Here is a 22,229-nt window from a genome sequence, read left to right on the forward strand (position 1 = left end):
GCCAAAAAGCTGCATTTAACAGTCTCCAAATCTGTTCACCGCTGATCGTCCAGGGAAGGGACTGGATAAAGGCAGTTTAGACACATGCCCAGTAAGGTCTAAGTGATGCAGGAGGTGCTTGCCCGTCAATCACACCTGGGAACACATTAGTGGCCAGGATGAGCATGGCCACTGCATGCCAGGGAAATCTGAATATTTAAACTTCCAGACAAAGTGCGCTCTCTTGGCTCTGGGGGGTGGGGGGGAGAGGCGGTGCTGGGATCCTGTGACTCCTGTGACTCCTGTTACAGGGAAGTGCTCCCCTGTGCCCATGTGGCTCATGGCTATGTGGGTCTCCACAATGGACTAATGCACTTAAATTAATCTCCATGCTGACCCACACCCAGCTGCAACATGGAAAGGAAGCTCTGGACACTGGCCTTACTTTTGGCTCTGTTGGAACCCCAGCTGCACCTTTTCCAGGACTGGCTTAAGGGGCGGGGGACTTTGGAACCCAAGAAATGTGACTACACATAAATAAAGCCTTTTAGCACATCTCATCCTCCAGTGCCAATCTTAGAAAATTCTTTTTCTGAAGATATCACAAGAACCTCCACCTCGCGCCCGAGTAACAGGGAAGTTTCATTCTCCAGTAACAGTCTAATCATTTTGTTTTACAGATAACAAATCTGAGGGCCAGACATGATATAAATTTACCCTTGTTCACCTACACGGAATTATAAGGAATATTTTTAAATTCCTTTTCATTAAGGGCTAAGCCCACTTGAAACTTTTTATTTTGAAAAAAATAAAAATGGAGAAATGCCATTGTAGGGATGTTTATTATATGTTAAGATCAGCCAAGACCTTCTTATTTAGAATGTCTCTCATGCTACCTGCTTAGTATAAATGGCAATGGAGATGGTAAGAAATGAGAAGTCAGGAAAGCCCATAAGAAGGTGCCCTGAGATCAGCACGGGGAAGACTGTCAGGGCAGGCACAGTAGACCCAACCTGCCATTAGAGCACACGTTCAAGCAGTCCTCCTACCCAGAGGGAAAGGATGGAAACTGAAAATGGTGAGAGAAAAGATGAAGGGCATGAGGGGCATACAGAGGACCCAAAATCATTTAATGGAAATTTTGAAGAGAAGAATAGAATATAAAGAAAACTTCAAAAAATACTTGAAGAAAAAACTGATCTGATGTGGAGGACTCTGGCCTAAAAACTGTGAGAATATAGCATTAAAGGTAAATTCAATGAAAAGAAAACTGTACCTGGATATGTGCAGGGGAGCTTTAAATTTCACATATATGTAAAGATATAAAAGTATTTTATAGGAACCTTGATAAAAGGAAGGCAGGCTACCTCTGAAAGACTATCAGGCTGGCATTAGACTTTGCCAACACCACAATAAAAACTAGGAGAGGATATGAAATTATGTGGATGAAAGTCTGAAAGAAACAGGTCTAGGCTAAAACACCTATCTCCTCTCAGATTCCTCATGCGTGAGACGCATTCTCTGACATGCAAAGACTTTAAATATAATATGCAGGCACCATAGACAAATTAAAACAAACTTGGAAACAACTGTGTCAGAACAAAGAATGAAATATGCTAAATCAAGGAATGAGGAAATTGTGGCTAGAAAGGACTGAAGTTACCACTAGAACCAGTAAAATACATAGAAATAAACGTGCATTGCTGTTTTTAAAATGATTGCAAAATTATTTGCCGACTTTTTGTTTCTTTCCAAGAGTAGCTGATCTTTATTGCTTAAAAACTGGAAAGAAAAAATAGTAAGATATATAATTCAATTAACCTCAAATTCAATTAATACAAGTGGGTATGTTGGATGGGTGGAAGAGCAATTAGCATTTCAAGTTTCACAAAAGAAAAGCAAAGATTAATGCTCTTCTATGGCTTTGATAGCTAAGTAAATGTAGGCTTAGAAACACATCCAGAAAAACTTTAGAATAACCATCACAATGGTTCCATGTCTTCCTTCCTAGTTAGAAGTTATCAACAAACAAAATGTTCCGGAAAGAAGGAAGGTAGGGGAAAAGAAGCTCCCCTTCCTTGCCCATCACCCTCAAAATATAAATAAAAGCAAAATACTTAAGGCATAAGACAAGTTGGAATATATAAAATTTATATAATAATTACAACAATAATTGCAAATAGGTCAAACTCTGTTATTAACAGGAAAAGACTCCTAGATGGGATTTTATCTTAAAGAGCTTTTCACATAATGCTTTTCACATAATGTATACCTAAATAAAATGATAGGAAAGGCTAAAAATAATGGAATAAGCAAAGATTTTAGGAACACAAAAAAAATTTGTTTGGCATTATTAGTATGAGACAAAACAGCAATCAAAGAAAAACTAAGACAAAAAGTCACTTGTAACTAATATAAAATCCATAACACAGAGACATAATGGTGATGAAACTTATCAATCAAATAATATCTCATTAATGTATCTGAAAAATTACAACACAAGGAACTATTTGATATTTTATTGAAAACAAATAACAAAAAAACTGTATGTCCTGTCTGATTCTACTCATGGGGAAAAATGAACATATATATATATATATATATATAGTGTCCTCAAAAATGTATACACACTTTAATAGCTGATAGATCAATTTTGAAAATGGAATGTATTTTAATAAACACTGCCCTTATAATTATAAAGTCTGGAAACTGAAACTGATTTAAAGCATATTACTTTGTAGTTGGAGTATGAGTGGTTTTTATTTATTTTTGAGAACTTCAAACATTACCACAAATTTTATTATTGACCATGGGCTAAATTTGTAATAAAATAGTATCAATTTTAAAATAATATGCATGGTAATATTTCTACTTTTTAAGATAATAAGTTTTCTTTGCTAACATTTTACTTTGATTTTGGTTTTTCAGGTGATTTAAAATTGAGATATCATTTTGGCCTCCAGTTAACTGCTATAAACTGTTCTCACACAAAAATAAACCAAAGCCACATCTGCTTTTATCATAATAAGGTACAGCATCTCCATTCTTGGCAATTCTTGTGATTTGGAATTTTGTACTTAGGAAAATCCTTCAAATGTGTCACAGAACACTACCTTTGGAAATGAACACGTCAGTTGCTACAAAACTAAGCATTCCATATGCAATCTTCTTTAAAAGTAGGGAAAGAAAAGAGAATTCTCACATAATTATTGCCTAGTTCAGTAAAATCAAACATATACATTAACATTCAAGAATTTTATAGTAATGGGTAGAAGTGATTTAAAGACCCATGGCTGATCTTTTGTTATTTCATCAAAGCTTTTACTAAATTGGATAATTAATCATGTCATTTTGAGAATTAAAAATGTTATCTAAAGTCAGATACTCTTTTTCCCTTTACTTATTAAAGTAAAAATACATCTGCCAGTTTATTTTTAAATTTCCACCCAGTTCAATTTCACTGTGTGGTAACATAATGTCAAAGAAAATGACAGGCCAAGTGACGAAGAAATCAGATAAATGTGAACACATGTCATTAAGGAACTCTCTTGGCATGCTAAAAAGTTTTAACTGAAGGTATAATAAATTAAGAAGTACTGTGAATATAAAGTGAAAACCATGCCTTTGAGAATCCTTTGTACACAGTATTCCAATCAGCCACTATAAATTCATAAAATTTACAGAGCCAAACTAAACAAAAAAGTCATTACACAAAACCTTTTCTATGTATATCAAGAAGAAGGTGTATAGGGGAACCCACTTAGAGAAGCAAAATGGCCCCAGCAGCAAAGGCATCTGGGAAATGGTGGACTCTCTGTTTAACCTTCTGTGATGTCAACTCTCTGTGGCCTCAGGCTCGGCTGACTACCCAGAAAATGGGAAGGCCGCCAGGGATAAACGTCATGCCCCCAGGAAGGAGGTTAATGTATGCAGTCAAAAGGCGTTTCACAGGACTCTTACAAGAGCCCTGCTCTGTCACAAAGAAACCTAGGACAGGACAGGAGCCACGACCCAATGACAGAGGTGTCACCCCGAGCTGCCCTGTGAATTGTGAGCTCTGGAGATATAATGCCTCCTGCCTTCTAGTTCCCTGAAAATGTTCCATTCTTATCACTGCCATGTTTGGTATTTCATTTTCTTTCTAAGTGTCACAGAATGCCTTTCTTTAAGCTCTGCTTTATTTTCACGTTCTAGTTTCTTCAGAAGTTCTGAGGTTAACCAGTAAAGGCACTTGGTTGAAAAAAAATCATGTCAGATATTCTCAATATTATTCACAATTAGATACTACAAGTACGAACAGTTCTACCTAACACTGGGTGAGAAAAGTTCAGGGAAGCTGCAGGAACAAAGTGGAACAAAGTGTGACTTTGTTCACACTGTTTTCAGAATCCAGGCAGGGAAGGGAGAATGAGCTACACATGAGAACGGTGGGGACAAGTGAGCTGTGACGAAGGGGAAGGAGAGGCCGTGAGGGAGGGAGACACTGGGGCCACTTGGAGGAGCTGTCCAGGGTGATGGGTGCTATTTCGGCCCAGGGCTGCGGGAGAGTAACCCCAGAGAGGGCGAGTGGACAGGCCAACTGCAATGTTAAGGTCTGGCCAACTTCGAGGAAGAGGACTCGAGTTTTGCAGAGGCACTAAGGTGCCGGTCGTTTGGTCTGGAAAAACGTGCACTCAGAATGCACCGTGAGAAGGCAGGCAGAGTAACCCCTGAGGGCTGTCTCAGGGGCCTCTGCTGTCGGCCAGTATGGCAGCCCCTAGCCACATGTGGCTACTGAGCACCTGAAGTGGGCTGAGTGAGGAACTACTGATTTAATTTTATTTAATTTTAATTATTGTTTAATTTAAATGGACACGTGACTAGTGACTACCATACTGGACTTCGCAGTTCTAGATTTAAAACCAAAATAAAACAAAGACGCACACACACACATACGCGCACGCACACACTCACGCACGCACAAAATGCCTGAGGAATGTTATTTGTAGCCACATACCCCTCGTGGTCCGGAGAGCAGCTCTATCAGTCCAACAGGGGCCTCACCTACCATAGAGGCCCCTCCCTTCCCAGCCTCTGCGTGTCCCCTCTCTTCCTCCCCTCAGGAAACACTCGGGCGTCTCCCCTCCCCTCCCCTCCTCGGCTCCTACACATTTGCACGAGTAGCCAAGGGGCCGCGTGTCTTCAGTTTATTCATTTTTATGGACACTACACTACATTACTCTTCTTCTTTGAGTGTCAGGATGACACTCACATAAGGACATTTGTGTGTGCTGCTCGGGAGTGTTTGCCATTACTTCTTACACTGACACCTGCTTTGGTTCGTTTAGAGCTGCTTCAAGCGCAGGCTTCCAGGACTGCAGCCACCTGATAAGACAAGGACTTCTATTTGGGTCTCTTTTATTCAAACACATGTTTTCTTCCTTCCCATATTAAATAATTTATTCTTTTTTCTTTATAGTTCTCTACTATTCTTTTAAAAAATATTTGTGTGTTAGACAAAATATTTGTTTGTTGGGGATATCTGCCCTGTTCAGTTTTAATTTATATATTCTGTAACTGGATCACCAATATAAATGATTCATCTATTCATCCTTTTACCAACTGATGGGGACAGAAAAAGCAGCAAGAGCTTATACACGTTTATTTGCACTTATTTTTCATTATAAGCACTATCTTTCCCATACCGCCAGCAATTATTTAAAGCACAGATATATTCTGAAACATAATTTCACATTTATTACTTTCTATTCTATCAAAGTATTATCTCATCTCCAAATGAATAAAAAATAGAGAAAAAGAAATAGGGGCAAGTTGAAAACATGAGAGGAAGAAGCAAGAGGTTCTGGGATTTCCCTAAAGAAAGCAGGACTCAGCAGCCGCGTGGAGGAAACCGAGGGCTGGGGTGGGGGCTAGAGGGCAAGTGCATCCTATGGAGGGTGGGCCCAAGAAAGGGGCAGCGAGCGGCGGCGCTCGGAGTGGCCTGGGTCCGGGCAAGGCCTCGGGAGTCCAGAGCTCTAGGCAGGCAGAGGTGAGCCGTCAGTAGGAAATGTCGAGGAAGGCCTTAGGCACAGGGAAGACAGTGTGATAGGGAGGCGTCTGGCTCCAAGTGAGTCATTTAGGATGCTGCCTGTAGCTGCCAATCTGCATAATGTTTTCATTTATCCCTGAAATAATTTAAAGAAGAAAAATTTACCTGTGATGTCCTGAATACCGTGGACCACGGATATGGCCTATCCCTCGGCAGCCTGGAGTAGGACAGACAGCTTGACCAGGGAGGATTTTCACATCATTTGCTCCTTCAAGAAGTAAAAGAACATACCATGAAAACACCCTTAGTCAAGAACTGGAAAGACTACAATATGTAAATGATATTCACTGAGACTTCACAAATTAAAAACAAATTATCACCAAAAAATGCTTATTGGGTACTTGTGATGTTTTATAAAACGACTTAGCAGAAAATATCACTGCTGTAATAGATAACACTAATAGCAACTAATACCAGAGATGGAGCAAAATAAATCGACAATGAAGAAACTAAAAAAACAGATATGAGAACATTCACTTATCTCTTTCAGAGAATAATAGTGGCAATAAGAACACAGCCTTGAGGTAAGAATGTGAGGGGGTGAAGTCTGATTTGTGGTTCTGTGCTATACTCTCACTCAACTACAGCAAGGCTAGACAGAAGGCTGGGCAGAAACTGGGCCAGCAACTGGGCGTGCCAAGCACGGCGAGCCCGGCCCTACCGAGCTTCCTCAATCAGCTCTCAAAGCTAGCTGAAGAGAGAGTGCTCTGGTCCACACCACACACCACACACACCACACACCACACACACACCACACACACCACACACCACACCACACACCACACCACACACACCACACACACCACACATATCACACTATACCACACGCACCACACCACACACACACCACACACATCACACCATACCACAAGCACCACACATATCACACTATACCACACGCACCACACCACACACACCACACCATACCACACACACCACACATATCACACCATACCACACGCACCGCATACCACACCACACCACACACACCACACACACACCACACATATCACACCACACTATACAATATATAACCACTTCAGGCCAGAGATAAATTCTGTCAAGCACAATAAGCAATCATCTCTGAAGATCACCAGGATTTAAATAAATCCCCTTGCTCTGTTTTGTGATTTTCCTCAGTCTGCTCTCCCTCACGTTCCCCTCCCCCAACACAGACATCAGCTCCTAGGGTGTTCTACCCCATACTGTCATTCCACCTGGGCCTTATTTCCCTGACAATCCCACACTTTCCTTCTCTCTGCCCAGCTCTCATAACTCCATTTCCTGCGCAAGCTCCCCATTTCCTGTCCTCATTTCAGTATTTTCTGCATTTTTTTGCTCTAACTGTACATGGCTGTTAGCTGAAGAGAGTGCATTTTGCAGCTTTCTCCAGGAGAAAATGTTCACTTTCTCACACCCCATGTGTCTCAGAATTGGCAGGAAAGTCAATGCCCCCCTTCCTCCCAGCATCTCTTCTAGACCATATTTCTTTCATATTCCTTAATACTCCTGTTCTTCTGAGGCTGACGTCATGGGCCTCCCTCACCACTGGCCCTCTCATTGCTAGCACCCCTCTGCCTGTGACTCACATCGCTCAGAGAAGACTGCAACCCTCGCTCACCTTGTTCCACTCCTTCCCGGCTCCAGCAATACCCAGGGCACCCTTAATACTCACACAGTCATGTGTCATCACCAAAATGACACTGCTTCTAAAATCACTAAGCAAACAGCCCATCTGACTACAAAATTCTATCTTTCCAGATTGCTTGCTCAGGTATCCCACCTAACTCCTGGTGATGTTTCCAACATCACTGGAATTTCCAGGCCACTGGTTCCCCTTCTTTCCCCACCATCAGTCATCTTATTATAACTCCCTTCCCTCATCTTAGATTGAGTCTATCAATCAGTATTTGACCCTCTATTGCAAATAACTTAAATTCCCATTTCTCTCTGACCTTTTATCACAAGTGGCTGTGGACAAAAAAAAAAGAAAAAGCCAATCATGGATCAAATGTACTATCCTGCTACTCTGTGTTTTGTGAAACTAAGTTCTCCTAGGAAAAAGTTACACAACAGTGCAGATTGTTACTAAAACTACTTACTCTTTTCATTTGACTGGAGCAACTCTACACTCCCCCAACCTTCCGCCAACCTCCACCGTTTGGCTCAGTAGCTGAGCTTGTCTGCTACTTCACTGAGAAACCAGCAGCTCATGGCCCTGTGCACCATCATCTCCCTCCTTCCTTCTCATCACAAAGCAGGGAGAATTCCCTTCCCATGCAAACCCCGTATGTCTGGGTCTTAGCCACCTTTCTCCAGGATCTTTAAGCAACTGGATATTCTCATCGCTCCTGGACCTTTGAATCCTTTCTACCAACATTTAACCTACACCAGTTTCCCCCATTATAAAAAGAAACAAAAACAAAAACCAGAAAACAAAAGCTTAAAACTCTACTTGGAACCCAAACTTCCCTTCGCTGCTGTTTACTCTTTTCCCTTCATAGCCAAACTTCCCAAAGAAGTTATCTCTATTTCCTCACATCTCACATCTCGCTTCTCAGCCCACATCAGTCCATCTTCTAAGGTAGATCCTGACCTTGATGCATTAGGCCCAACGTGCACTGCCAAGTATGCATCACACTCGATGTCTTGGTACTATTCATCACTGTCTCCTTCTGAATTGTTATTGTCCACCAGCTTTGGTGACATCACACTCTGACCGTTTCCCTGCTGCTTTTGGCCATTCTTATTATCTCTTTTGCCAGCTTTTCCTCCTCTAGATAACCTTAAAATGTCAGAGAGCCCTACGTTTTGTTCTTGGGCTACTATCCATTTCAACTCTTCATTTACCAACTGTATGCTACAGATGCTCACAGGCTATAGCCTGGGCATTCTTTATGCTTCAGACCAATACTCCCAACTCCATACATTCAACTCCCATGCATCTCCACTGGGATCTCTCAGAGGCATTTCAAACTCAACATGTTCAAAACTGAAGTCATCATCTTGTCCCCCAACCTTTTTTTCCACTAGCACTACTCATCCTAATAAACCACACCACACTCCATTCCAGAAACCTGGAAGTAATCCTAATATCTTCTCCCTCTCATTTCACTCTGCCTCAACTTCCCATCAAGTCTCAATCTTTTAAATACTTTTTTAACCTGCCAATTTTTCTTCATCACTACTGTGAGTGGCATAACCCAAGTCATCATCATCTCCTCGGAGAATTTCTGTAGCCATTCTTTACTCATCCCAACCTATTCTCCTTCTTGCAACCAGAGTGACATTTTCAAAACACAAATCTAATCCTTTCCATCTTAGCACCTTGCTCTCTTTTTTTTGGATTAAGTCCAAAGTCCTCAGCCTGGCCTACCTGATCTGACTCCTATATACCTTTCAAATATATCTCACTTGATTTTCCTCCAAATCCAATATTCTGCATCGAGACTGGTCTCTTCCTGTTCCTTGAGCCTACCAGGTTCTCCCGCATTGTAGGGCATGCGCATGCTGGGACGAGCTTCCTATTTCTAAGCCTGGATAACTCCTACTTATCTTTCAGTCACAGCTTATAGTTCACGTCCTCAGGCTACCTTCCAAGAATACGTTAGGTTCCCATTTTAAATAACATTTACCAAACCGTAAATGGAATGGTTATTTGTTTGTTTCCCTCTCTTATTAGACTGAGCTGCAAGCCTGTATTTCATTCTTGTGTCATCAGTACTTAGTTTGACACATAGTTGGAGCTCAATAATGCTTATTGAATAAACAGATGAGTATTCCACAGTCTTTCCCTCACGATGCTCTTGGTCAAGAAAAGAGTCTTACATAAAAACCAGAAATTTGCATTACAGTGTGATTATGTTGTACCAAAATGCTGACTGAAGCTGGGTCCCAATGTGTGGTGATACTAGAATAAATATTTATACTTCAAATAAATTTTTATTAATTAACAAAAACTAAGAAAATATGTCTTACACATGTATGCTCTCACACCTTCACAAAATACCTTGAGGGATAGATAGAAAGAAATAAGAACCGCCCAATTCAAAGGTAGCTTTTGGAAACTGCTTTAAAAAACAAATAATTTTTAAATAAATCGAAGGAACTGATGTTTAAAAATTGTAAACAAGTCCCTAATTAAGAAGTATTTTTGTTAGTAGATAAAAGGACCTATAAGGAAAGAAACATGGGATATAAAAGACTTTTCTCCAAACCGCACCTCACAATACACTACCAAGGACACCATCACAAAGGCCTGGAATATTAAACCCATAAACCAGAAAGCAAATGCCTTCCATCAGCTAGCCCAGATGTCACTCTGTGTGGACAATATTCCAGTAAATTCTCAATGAATGCCACTTAGCATTTTTTTCAGGACTACTTTAATGTACTTGATTAGATTAAGGTTTAAAGTGATCTTTTAAATATTTATCCAGAGCCTGATGGCTGTCATAATTCTCTCTGTTACATCTGTAAGAACAGTATGACCTCAACTACTGGGAGAAGTATTATATTAAGAATTGCAGCAAGGGAACATAAAAGAGTCAAGAAAAACACGGAATAAAAATGCATGAGATGTAACAATTTCCTTGGTAAATTATGTATGATGTCTAATGGGTTAACTCAACAATGAATAAGACAGAGAGCTATCTATGGGGGAAAAGAACCCTGTAAATTCTACAGTCCTTCATTTTATTGCCTCTAGGATAAAGGGAACCCATAATAAAACTAATTTCTATCATAGGTCCCCAGAAAATAACTGCATTTTCACCAAGAATATCCTACTTGTAACTTGGATATTTAGGGGAATTAGGTCTCTAGAAAAAATGTTCTCAGCTTGAAATCACTTGTTCAGAGAGGCCATCCCTGACCACGTTACCTTTCCTGCCTTCTTTTTACCACTTCATTGGAAACTATTTTCCTAGTTTATCTGTTTATCCCCTGTCTCCCTCACTACAGTGAGGGTGCTGACCTTGCCTAATTTATTTACCATTGCACCCCAGCTCTTGCTATAACAGAGACTGGCACATAAGAGATATGGAATAAGGATGTTTTAAGAATGAGTAAGGAATCATAAAGCAACAATTAACACCGGTAGGCATTATTTTGGTATATCCTGACCAGTACGCTCTGAAATAATCATTATTTGATTCTCATTTCAGAGCTTAACGTGACTAAGATAAATCTGGTTTTCTACTTCTAAATATTACGGGCTACTCTCTATATCAAGCAGCATGAATAACTTCTAATTTATTCCAAGTCTTCTATAAAAATTTTACTCGGGCAATTAGTTACTCTAAGTGCAGAGTTCTTACTGCCAGGACAACAAAGAAATGGAAAATATGGTTGCAAACTGGAAATTACCTGAGTCATGAGCAATGCTTCACAACAACATGACACTGTAGTAACGTGTCCTCATGGATCGCCCTTCACACGGAACTACACAGCTGCCACAGCAGCCAGGACAGACACTGTAGTTGCCCACCCAGCGTCCATTCCCTCTTTTCTTGCCAACTGAACCCTGACTTGCTTTAGGGCAGCAATGTGCCTTACTAAAAGTGTGGGCTTTCCCAGCCTCTCTCATCCCCATATGGTCATTTGACACTGTCCTAGACAAGACGACCTCAAGGAAAGGCAATGTGAAGATGTCTTTAAATGCTTCTCTTCCCTGTCAAAAGGGTATAGAGGATGCTGGTGCTGCTTTGCCCATTTCTTCCTTCTTTGAACTTTGCAGAACACAGCTGTGAGAGCTCATGAGGTGACCAGCACATGGACAAAAGCAGATGTGTTGAAGGAGGCAGAGAATAAAGGAAGGTAAAGGAAGACTGAGCCTAGACCCAAGACATGCCAGGGAGGACCTCGGTGTCTCTCATGGAGAAAAAATAACCCTCTTTTTGATTAAACCATTACGAACAGATTTTTGTGTGACTTGGAGCTTAAAAACTCCTAGGCTAAAACAGCAATTTTACTGTTTCGTCTTTTGTGAAATCAAGTTATTGTTCTGAAACAAAAACTAGAATTGCATATGGGTATTAGACCTATTGTCTAATACCCATATGCAATTGTAAAGACGCTGTAAGATATCAAGGGCAAATCAAGAAATAAAGAGATTGCCATTGCGTTCCTCTGTGGGAAATGAGAAAGTGAAATATCATTTATTTCAAAATGGCCCAAACCGGCAACCATGAGTGATGTGAACGGAAAGGCCTATTATCCCACCCAGAATGTGCTGGAAGCTGAGCCCATCTCCCTCCTTCTGAGTAGGAAGCAGTTTCCTCTTAGAATTGTGATTTCATTTGGTATAAAGCTGACCCAGAGCAGAATGACAATACCGACACTGACTGGACAAATTGAGACGTCCTGCGTGAGCTCCGGCTGGTGCTGGCGGCATCGGGAATGAGGGTCAAGCAGCAGCGCCCTGTCCTCCCCGCCACCCATTTCCCCTCCGCTGGCAAGGCCTGCGGCCAGCCTCCCTCATCAGGGAGGGCGACAGAGAAATGACACCAGCACTGGGTCATGCTAGCCACGTGAGGACGCAACAGACGAGTGGAAGAGACCTAAACGTCACTGATAACAGACAAGGTAAAGTACTTTTATTATGACTGTTATTTAAATAAAAATAACCACTGAGGGTTATTCATTCATTTAAAGAGATATTAAGTCCCTGTTACATGCCAGACAGTAGCCCAGGTGCCAGGGATACGGCGGCACAGCCAACAGGAAGACCCGTCCCCGTGGAGCTTCCCTCTGGTGCCAAAGACAGAATAAACGAGTGAGAAACGGACTGTGACGTCCAACAGTGCTGGGGGAGGAAGCTACAGAAAGTGGGCGAGGAAGAGAAGTGCTGGGCAGGAGGGGGTGCCATGCAAGGCACGGCGGTCCGGGAAGAGGTCCTGCCATTGGAACAGAACTCTTCCTTAAGGGGAGGCAGGGGGCAGCCAGTGACGACAGCAGGAAGGCGGCGTGCTGCGGCCCGTGGGCAGTGGAAAGCGTGCGGGAGATGAGATCGCATGGGCCAGAGAGAATGGGGCCCCGTGTATTCCAGGTTAGGGAGCGGGGACACTAGGAAGCCTAGAGGACTGAGCCAGTGAGAAGCACTGGGGCCCCGCTCTTTGAGAAGCGCTTACTTCTACTGGAAACTGGGACAGGCCTTGAGGCAGGCTCTGCATTGTGGCTGGAACTAGCGATGCCACCCGGTGTTTAAAGCCATGGACTAAACGGGGTCCCATAGTGAGTTAGTGTTGATGGGAGAGAAGAGGCCTGCGGACTGCGCTCTGGGAAACACAACATGTAGAGGCTAAAAAGCGTGAGAAAAGAGGCCAACAAGGAGCAGCGAGGGGAGTGCGAGGAGAGCCAGGAGAAACGCACGTGAGGGGACGGAGTCAGGGGCTGTGGGTGCGGCGGGTGCAGGGCTGGGGCGGCAACAGGAGTGTTCTCACTGGACAGACACGAACAGGCCTGACTGAGGAAAGGGGGGCTGGCAAACAAAACGGGAAAAATGACAGCTTAAACTATTATGAAGTGTTTTTATATAAAAGGTGGTACAAAAGTCGGTTTGTGGCAAAGCAGACATTTTTATGATTGTTTTGTTTGCATGATGAAGGAAAATTTGATAATGCAGAACGAGGGTGTACTTACAGGGAAAGGTTCTTGGTTGGCCACAAAGGGACAGGCTGGTGGCCAGTGAGGCTGACTGCTGCCAGAGCAGACTCTTGCGAGTCCCAGTGGCAGGGGAGACAAAGCACATGCCCACAGAGGAGCGTGTGCTCGTAGATCGGGGTGGGGGTGACTAATTTCTCCCTGAGAGCTTTTATTTTCTCAGCAAAATAGGCAGTAAGATCATCCGCTGAGACTAAGAATGGAGCAAGGAATGCAACAGTACTAAATCTACAAATAAAAAAATAAACTATTCAAATATGCACATGTTCTCATTTCAAATAATTAAGCCTTAATTATCTTTTTTTGAATTGGAAACTTTTAGATTAGTATCCTGTTTTCTTTTCCACTCCACACCCAGGAAATTTATGTTGTAGTTTGCTAAGAAGATTTAATGAAATAATTACCCTTGAATGTTGGAGATTGCTAATAATAAGCATATCTTTCAAACTAAAATTATAGGTTAATCACACCTATTCTCCATCTCCTAGTAAAATTAGGGACAATAAATACCCATTGTGATATAATAATAAGTTTCTCAAAAAGAAGAAGAAATAGTGTAACTAAACACCATGTTTGCTTGTACTAGGTTTCAGACGGTCAGGTTTCATGATATACAGATAAAATACAACAATTTTCTGAAATGGAAATGCAAAAGGATTTTTAAAAGGTTACTAAAAATGTGAATGTTACACTTACTTGATGATACCAAAAAAACATTAAACTATAACAATGGCAATATTAGTAGAAGAAGGTAAATTAACCATCTGCCTAACACAGGAAAACACTTAGAAATGTGCTAGAGTCCTGAAGGACCAGTGAAAATAAAAGTGATACTAACTCCACCACACAGAATCAATAAGGTAAGAAAAGAGTGCAAAAGCAATGGGCAGTTTTCTAGAAGTCCCTTCCACAGATCTGGTAGAGTTTCTGAGCAGTGATGATAAAAAGTGAAACATAGTATATTGGGCTCTGCTAAAGACAGCAGAGCCGCTGGCAAAGATTTTCTTAGGAAATATGATCAAATGCATTTACCACATGTTGAGACTTAAGTAGAGAAAGATTAATTTGGTAGGTAATTGGATAATTACACAAGGATCCCAGAAAAAGAGGATCTCATGTGTGATATGGGTACAGTATCAGGGAGACCAAGGGTTAGCTGGAAAATGGGATGATTCAACTTGAGGTATCTGGACGAAACATCTTAGATCTGGTTGCATAAACCATGTAAGGACTAGAGACAAGTGAGGGATGTGTGAATGGTGTTAACTGATATAAGGCTATAATGACATTAAAGGAGAAAGGAAGACATATAGATTCAATTTGAGATATCTCATTCAAACATGTCACACTAGCATTTTAAAGTAAGGAATTTATACCATCAATTATACACAAAACTAGGCTCTTTTTATATTACTAAATAGCACAGGATTTCATAAATTGCCAATCTGTTTTGTTGCCCAGTTTTTAAACTGAAAAAAAAATCAGGAAAACAACACTCTTAATTTATTCAGGAAAAACTGGGAGCGGTCCACGTAGAATTTTAAGAGTAGAAAAAACTTTAGGGATTATTGGCTCACAGTTTAGTTTACATGTAACTAGGAGAGAGCATCTTGGGAGGAGGAATTTCATTCTCCTCACACTGAATCCTGGTGCCTGTAGCAGCTGGAGCTGTCTTTTGATGCTGGCCTAATCTCCACCAAGGCCCTCAGGGTGCCTGTTCACAGGGCCACCTCTCCCTCCAAGCTTCATCGTCATGGTCACCAGTGCATAAAGCCCCACAGGACATTCCAAGTTCAAAGCACAGTACTTAATAAATCTCTGTTCAATAACAACAGCAACACTGCCCTCTGAGATGCTAAAGCCCTTCCTCAAGTACTATTTTCAGGCCCTCGGTTGATCGCTCAAGGTTCCCATGAATCAGGCTCTGCAGGGAACATAGGGGCAGGAGTGTACTAATTGCATCTCACCCTCTCCCCTTGCTTGAAGGTGTGACAGTTTTCTGAATAAGGTTAAAACTGAGGGAAAACCTGGAAGACCTGCTCAACCCAAGATCTCTACTGGACATCCATATGCTGCTGTCCACAAATCGGGTCAGTCAGGACTCAGAATCTGTTCCACGCCCACCCGGGCATGGCTCAGCGGTTGAGCGTCGACCTAGGATCCAGGCCATGGGGGTTCGATTCCTGGTCAGGGCACATGCCCGGGTTGCGGGCTGTAGCCGATCAATGACTCTCATCATTGATGTTTCTCTCTCTCTCCTTCCTCTCTCTGAAATCAATAAAAATATATATTTTTAAAAAAAGAATCTGTTTCAGTTTACTGTCAAACTACGGAGTCAGTCCATGACTTTTAGAAGTTAGTGCCTATTTGTTTAAATGTCTGTAACTTTGCACAGAGCTTTACCTTGTTTAGATACAATCTATCAATGTCTCTAAAGGGAGGACTAATGCACACCTTGTTACATTACATCTCAACTCAACAACAGCAAACAGCATCTAACTATGACAGGAAAATAATCTGTAAAATTGTTCTGAGCTGCCCTAGGATCTCAAAGACTAAGAACAAAGCAAATGAATTCTGCCTTCACACCTCCAGAAGGCAGAGCACACAGGATAAGCACTTCAACAAGGACTGTTTAAAACAGCTAATATCATTAAGGCTGTAAGAACATTTTGAAATGTATTATTTTTCCTTGATAAGTCTATCATGTAAATCTGTAATTAGGGACTTGTAGAATAGCTAACTTTTTTAAAAAACACAATGTGCTGTAATTGTCTATTAAGTCAATGAGTACTTGGGGACTCTTAAAACTGCTGATTACTTGCTTGCTGTATTTTGGAAGAACAAGTACTCTAGATTCCTTATTAAATTGTCTGAAACAGAGTAAAACTGAACATGTACTGTGACCTGGCTAAGTTAACAATCTTCATTTTTTCCTCCGAATGACATCTATACATCATCACATTTATCATTACACATCTAGGCTATAATTGCATTAACTCTTATTTTATAATCTAAGTGAATTTCCATCTCTGATAGAATAAAATTTTTCTAATTCCACAGGATCCCAAATGTTCATTGAAGAGGGCATTATTAATTATTCATTTCTTAATGTAGATGAATGAATTTTATCTCACTTAACAGGATAAACAATGTATCCAGCCATATGGTGTATTTACAAGTCATTATGTTATATTACACATCTGCTCTGTAATGAAACAAATGGAATAAAAATTCACTATATCTTTTATCAAGTTATGTTGTATTTTGCTTGTTTATGTTTAAGTTAAATAAATTAGCCATGTTCTCAAGGTCTTTAATTAATTATAAAGGCTATGCATATTATTATAGTTTGTATTACTATTCTACCAATATATACTTTAAGTTCATAATGCTTCACTCAATTTCCTTTGTAATAAAGCATCATAATTACTTCTAAATACAAATCAAATAGAAGCTAAAGAAAGAACAATGACCAAATTATTTAGACATGGGAGCCAGCTAGAAAATTTCCTTTTTCTGCCTGTTGCCTTTGTATTTACGAGTTTCTTTTGTTAGTAATGAGGAGTGTTTGGCCCATGTCTTTACTACCAGTCCTGGCTAGACTAATTCCATAGCTACAACTCAGAAATTCACTCCACAAAGGTTGTAGGAGAGAGCCCAATGCAGACTCTAGAGATGCATGTTTTGGCATAAATGATTAACCAACTCTTAGGCAGAGAAATGAACATACAAAAACGTATTTGTTGGATGCCAAACACTAGAGAAACAATGACAGACACAACATTCATCGACCCTCCACTCATGAAGGTTACAGTCTCATGAGGACTGCTGACGATAAGCTAAGAAACAGACAAAAGAATTACATACTGTGAGAAAAGGAAGTTGTGAAATGGAATATCATAGTAGTGGCTGTTTTTAGATAATGTGGCCCTGGAAGGTCTTCTTCAGAAGAAACCATCTGAGGTTAATTCTACAGTGTGAGAAAGAGTCTTCTACTATAAGAGCATATAGAACATTCTGGATGGAGAAGATAACATATGCAAAGGCCCTGGGTGAGAAGAGTTTGCATTCAAGAAACTGAAAGGAGTGAAGCAGAGGAGAGGTGAAAGGAAGACAAGCGGGTAAGAGGCAAGTGTGCTCACATCCTGCCTCTCCTGTTGCATTTTGCATCCTCATTCCCTCAGGACAACACTGGAGGGGAGTTTGTTTATGAGTAAGGAGCCTCCACATGAGGCTGGGGCAAGGGCCAGCTCTTTGCTTCTTCTGGTATACCAAGGGGGGCTGCACATCTCTAGGGAAAAGATCCCACACCACAGGAGGTGATGATGTAGCAGTGGCCAGTGGCCAGTGGCCAAGTTAATGAGCCTAAGGCTATACTTCTGCTTCGGCACAACCTGTGGGACCGGGAAGGAACCAGAAGTCTTCCTGCCTCAGAAAGAGGCACAGAGAATCTGAAAGGGCTGGTAGGTAAACAGAAGCCTGAGGTCAAAGATACAAAAGCCCCTTAGAGAGAGATTTGGGGACTAGAGCAAACAGCCAGGACCACCCAACTTGGGGGAGCTATCTTGAGTATGAACCCAGGGGACTCCTCCCAGGCCCAATAAGGGCTCCTCTGCATGGAAAGGTAAGGCTCGATCAGCCTTTTCCCTACAACAGCTGTGCACCCTGTGAGCCGCTGATTATCACAGAGGACACGCTGCTATTGCAAGCTCTCCAGGCGCGAGGCTGTGTTGCAATGTTTTCTGTTTTCATTATTTTCCACCATCTTTCCATCACGCCTCATGCAACTCCGCTAAAGCTGCACAAGAGAGGGTGCCGCACGGTTTCGGAAGCTCAGACTCGGTACTTGCACAGGCTTCCCCAAGGCTGGAACCTCACACCAGCTGGGTCACCCACCTTCACGTCTGCAGAGGGGGAGACAGAGGGCAGCCTGACATGATTATAAAAGTAAGTACACACTGAAGGGTTCAGGCAAACTAGAAAGTACATTCTGACTAGAGCCTGAGACCCACCTTTGTCTCCAACAAGCTGGGCAAACACCATGTCTCCACGCCTCTGAATGACAGGTTGGGACCTGATGAGCTCAGGATTGTGTCAGTTTTATGTTCGACATCCACATCTTTGGTGTCTCCCAAGAGTAGAGCACTTTTTCTAGGTTGGCTCAGACTTTTGGAGAATATGAATAAAGTCCTTTCTCCTCCATCTACTTTTTTTTAATGCCTAAGCTGAAGGAGCAGCCTGCTCATCTCAAGCTTGTGATGCTTGGCATTCATGGCACAAATGGTGAGGCAGCCTCATCGGACAACTGGTCACCTTTCCAGGGCGCTCTCCCTGGAGGGCTGAGCAGCCCACAGTGTCGCTCCACACCCCACCAGCTCTTGTCATTTCATGTCTGTTCTCTGTCATTTCAGAAAAAACACTTTACACATACCTGATGAGAAAAGTCTGTTATTTACCAAGTGGCACATCCAAGTCTACATTCAATTTACAGAGTGTTTTCTGGTTTGGTCTGTTTCCTTTTTTTTGGTCTCCAGCTATACCTACCTTATTAGAGGCATTGGGAATTGTCATATTTTTATTGTATTATTCTATCCTTACCTGAAAACATTAACAAAACATTTCCATGCATTAGAATGCTTTATTGTTTTTAACTATCATTTCTAAAAGTTTGTTTAAAACAAGGGCTGAAGGAGTAGGCAGGATGAAATAAATATAGACAAATTATGTTTATAAAATGTAGAAAGTTAGGAAAACAACAAGCAGATTGGACTATTCACCGAGGGCCTACTCTGTGTGGAGAGCACAGGCTGAGCCACCCAGGCTGCAGCAGGAAGGAGTGGCCAGTGGCAACCTGGGTCTCTGCCACCGCAGAGAAGGTGCCTAGTGAGGGGGGAGGCGGACAGGAACAAATGAGCTTATCATACCACGGCAGCCTGTGAGAACCACCACTAAGGACCGCCTAGGCCTCTGACTGAGCTAAAGAATGGCAGGGCTGCTGTCTGTAAACAGCTCGACTGAGCAGGAGTCTCTGGGGGCCACCCCCTGAATAAGCCTTAGGAGCTCAGGGTGGCACAGGCTCCAAGCCAAGGGCACAGCAGAAGCAGAAGTGGAAGCCCGCGGGTGTGCCAGGGAGAGTGCAAGGCCAGTGCTGCCCACCCTGAGTGAGCAAGGACCAGAGGAGTGAACCCTGCGGCGGCTCCCGGGCCGGGCTGGGGAGGCCCCGGGTGCGAGGAAGAGCTTCGGCAAAAACTCTGTGAGACAGGAAGCCATTGGAGGGTTCTGGGCACAAGGGAGGGGGGTTAACTCTAATAAAACGAAGAAGAGAGGGCAAAACAGTGTAGGATGAGGGTAAAGGGAAAATCCACCTCCCCGAGGACACCAGACAGAGTTCTGCAGACAAGGTGACTCTCGACTGCAGGTGAATCCATCTTCTTGGCCCAAATGCTAGAGGGATTAGGCACAGGGAAGCCACACCCCACCCAGGGCAGAGCAGCCCTCAGTAAGGACTGAGAAAAGGGGCAAAAGGAGACCCAAGGGAAGTACCACTGCCTGAAACGGTCAAAGAAATGGCCCAGGGTGCTTAACAGAGAAGGCTCCTATTAGAGCCAGGTACAGCCATTGCGTTGGATTTGACAGCTACACAGCTACTGAACAGTTCAGTGAGAATAACTTTATTTTACTGGTGGTATATTTACAATTGTGATATTGTTATTTATAATAAGAAATATATCCCCATCCTAGCACAAGACTCCTAAAATCCTTGAATTTCCTGTGATGAGAGTAATAAGTGTCCTTTTTATGAAAATAAGATGATGACTTTTGGAAAACTCCTAAGGATGAGGGCTGGTCCCCTGTGGAGCCAACCATGTAATTCCAGGGTTAGACCTTCAGTCCCACTCTAGACCTCTGGGGACGGAAGAGGGGCTAGAGACTGAGTTCAATTTCCAGTGGACGATGATTTAATCAATCACACCTATGTAATAAAGACTCCATAAAAACCCAGGAGGACAGGGTCTGGAGAGCTTCTGGGTTAAGGAATCAGAATGTATCCATGTGCCACCATGCCGTGTCCTCACCTTCATAAGGACAGAACCTCCTTTGTTCAGGACCTCACCCTATGCATTTCTTCATAAGTGGTTTCCTGAGTTCTATGAGCCACTTAAACAACTTAATCGAATCCAAGGAGGGAGTCAGGGAAACCTATGATTTATAGTCAGTTTTTCACAAGCAAAGGCAACAACTTAGACTTGTGATTGACCTATGAAATGGGGACAATCTTGTGGGACTGAGCCCTTCACCCTGTGGAATCTGATGCTATGTTCAGGTAGACAGTGTTAGAATGGAGCTGAACTGTAGGAAGGACATCCAGCTGGTGTCGGAGAACTGCTTGGTGTGAAGAAAAAACCCACATATCAGAATTGGATACAAAACTTCGAAAATATATTCAGGCTTTTAAAAAAAGAACAGCATAGTACTTTAGTTCTTAGTTTAATGGGGCCTATACGGCCTGCTTATTTTAAATTTAAATCAATAATTCTAAATGTTTTGAACTGTCCTAAATGTTATTCAATATTTGCTCAGAGATCAGTAACCCTTTTATGGATAGTGTGATTATAACAAGTACCTAAGAAAAAGCATAATGATTGTGTAAGTTCTAGGAAATAAAGTCAACTCCCAATTTTCTGGATCAATGAAGAGAAACAGTGGCATGGGAAGCAAGTGTTCCTGTGCTCTTCACCCAGCCCCACTGTGCCTCGATAACCAAAAGCAGCCATTAAGTCATTTAATCTTACTGGCCTGCAAGTTCCAGAGGTAAAGTAACTTGCACAAAGGCACAGAGCCAGTCAGAGAAGAACAGATTTTAAATCCAAGTTTTTCTAACTCCAAAGTTGGTCATATTCCCAAGCTTGGTTAATTTTCAAAGAGATATTAGACATCCACTGCCCAATGGAGTAGGTAATCTGTGGGTGGATACCTAACAACAAAGGAAAAGAAATGAGCTCTATTTAAAGCAATTTAACATCAAATGCAACTGGGATTACAGTTCCAAATGATGTGACTAAAAAAACTGCCAAAAAAGAATCAAGTAGGTGACCACGATAGGCATGGCTTTTTTGGTTCTGATATTTTTATATCTTTTTAAAGACACTCATGGAATGCAAAGCATGAGAGAAAGACCTTGACAACTTAATAGTGCTACATCTTAAGTATTTAATTTTGATTCTAAGTGCAGAAAAAGTCCACCATGAAGGGCTATATACATTAGATAAAACACAAAGTGCCCTCGTGGCATGAGAAAAGGAAAGTCTTCTCTGGCAGTGGGATACAAGGCGATCTGCAGGTGAACATTTGTGGCTGTGAATGGCAGCTAAGGGGCAATTGTCATCACTTGGCTATACAAACTGACTGCTTATGAAACATTCAGGTCAAGAAGTCAGTTAAGCAGCTTGACAAAGGAGCAGGCAATGGGTGAGGTGGAGTGAAGAGAGCTGTCCCT

At 41.9% G+C, this 22,229-nt stretch overlaps 1 protein-coding gene across 4 annotated transcripts in view; it reads right to left on the reverse strand.

Annotated features, from left to right (window-relative positions):
* Positions 1–22,229, reverse strand: part of L3MBTL4 (L3MBTL histone methyl-lysine binding protein 4) — a 286,253-nt gene that overhangs the window by 112,483 nt on the left and 151,541 nt on the right. For all 4 annotated transcript variants that reach the window (XM_081149411.1, XM_081149413.1, XM_081149410.1 and 1 more), the window contains one exon: positions 6,173–6,275. In XM_081149411.1, coding sequence (XP_081005537.1) covers positions 6,173–6,275 — 103 coding nt within the window. The remainder of the gene's footprint in view (positions 1–6,172; positions 6,276–22,229) is intronic.

Source organism: Miniopterus schreibersii (genome assembly GCF_964146895.1).
Source record: "Miniopterus schreibersii genome assembly, chromosome: 10".
NCBI classification, from domain to species: Eukaryota; Metazoa; Chordata; class Mammalia; order Chiroptera; family Miniopteridae; genus Miniopterus; species Miniopterus schreibersii.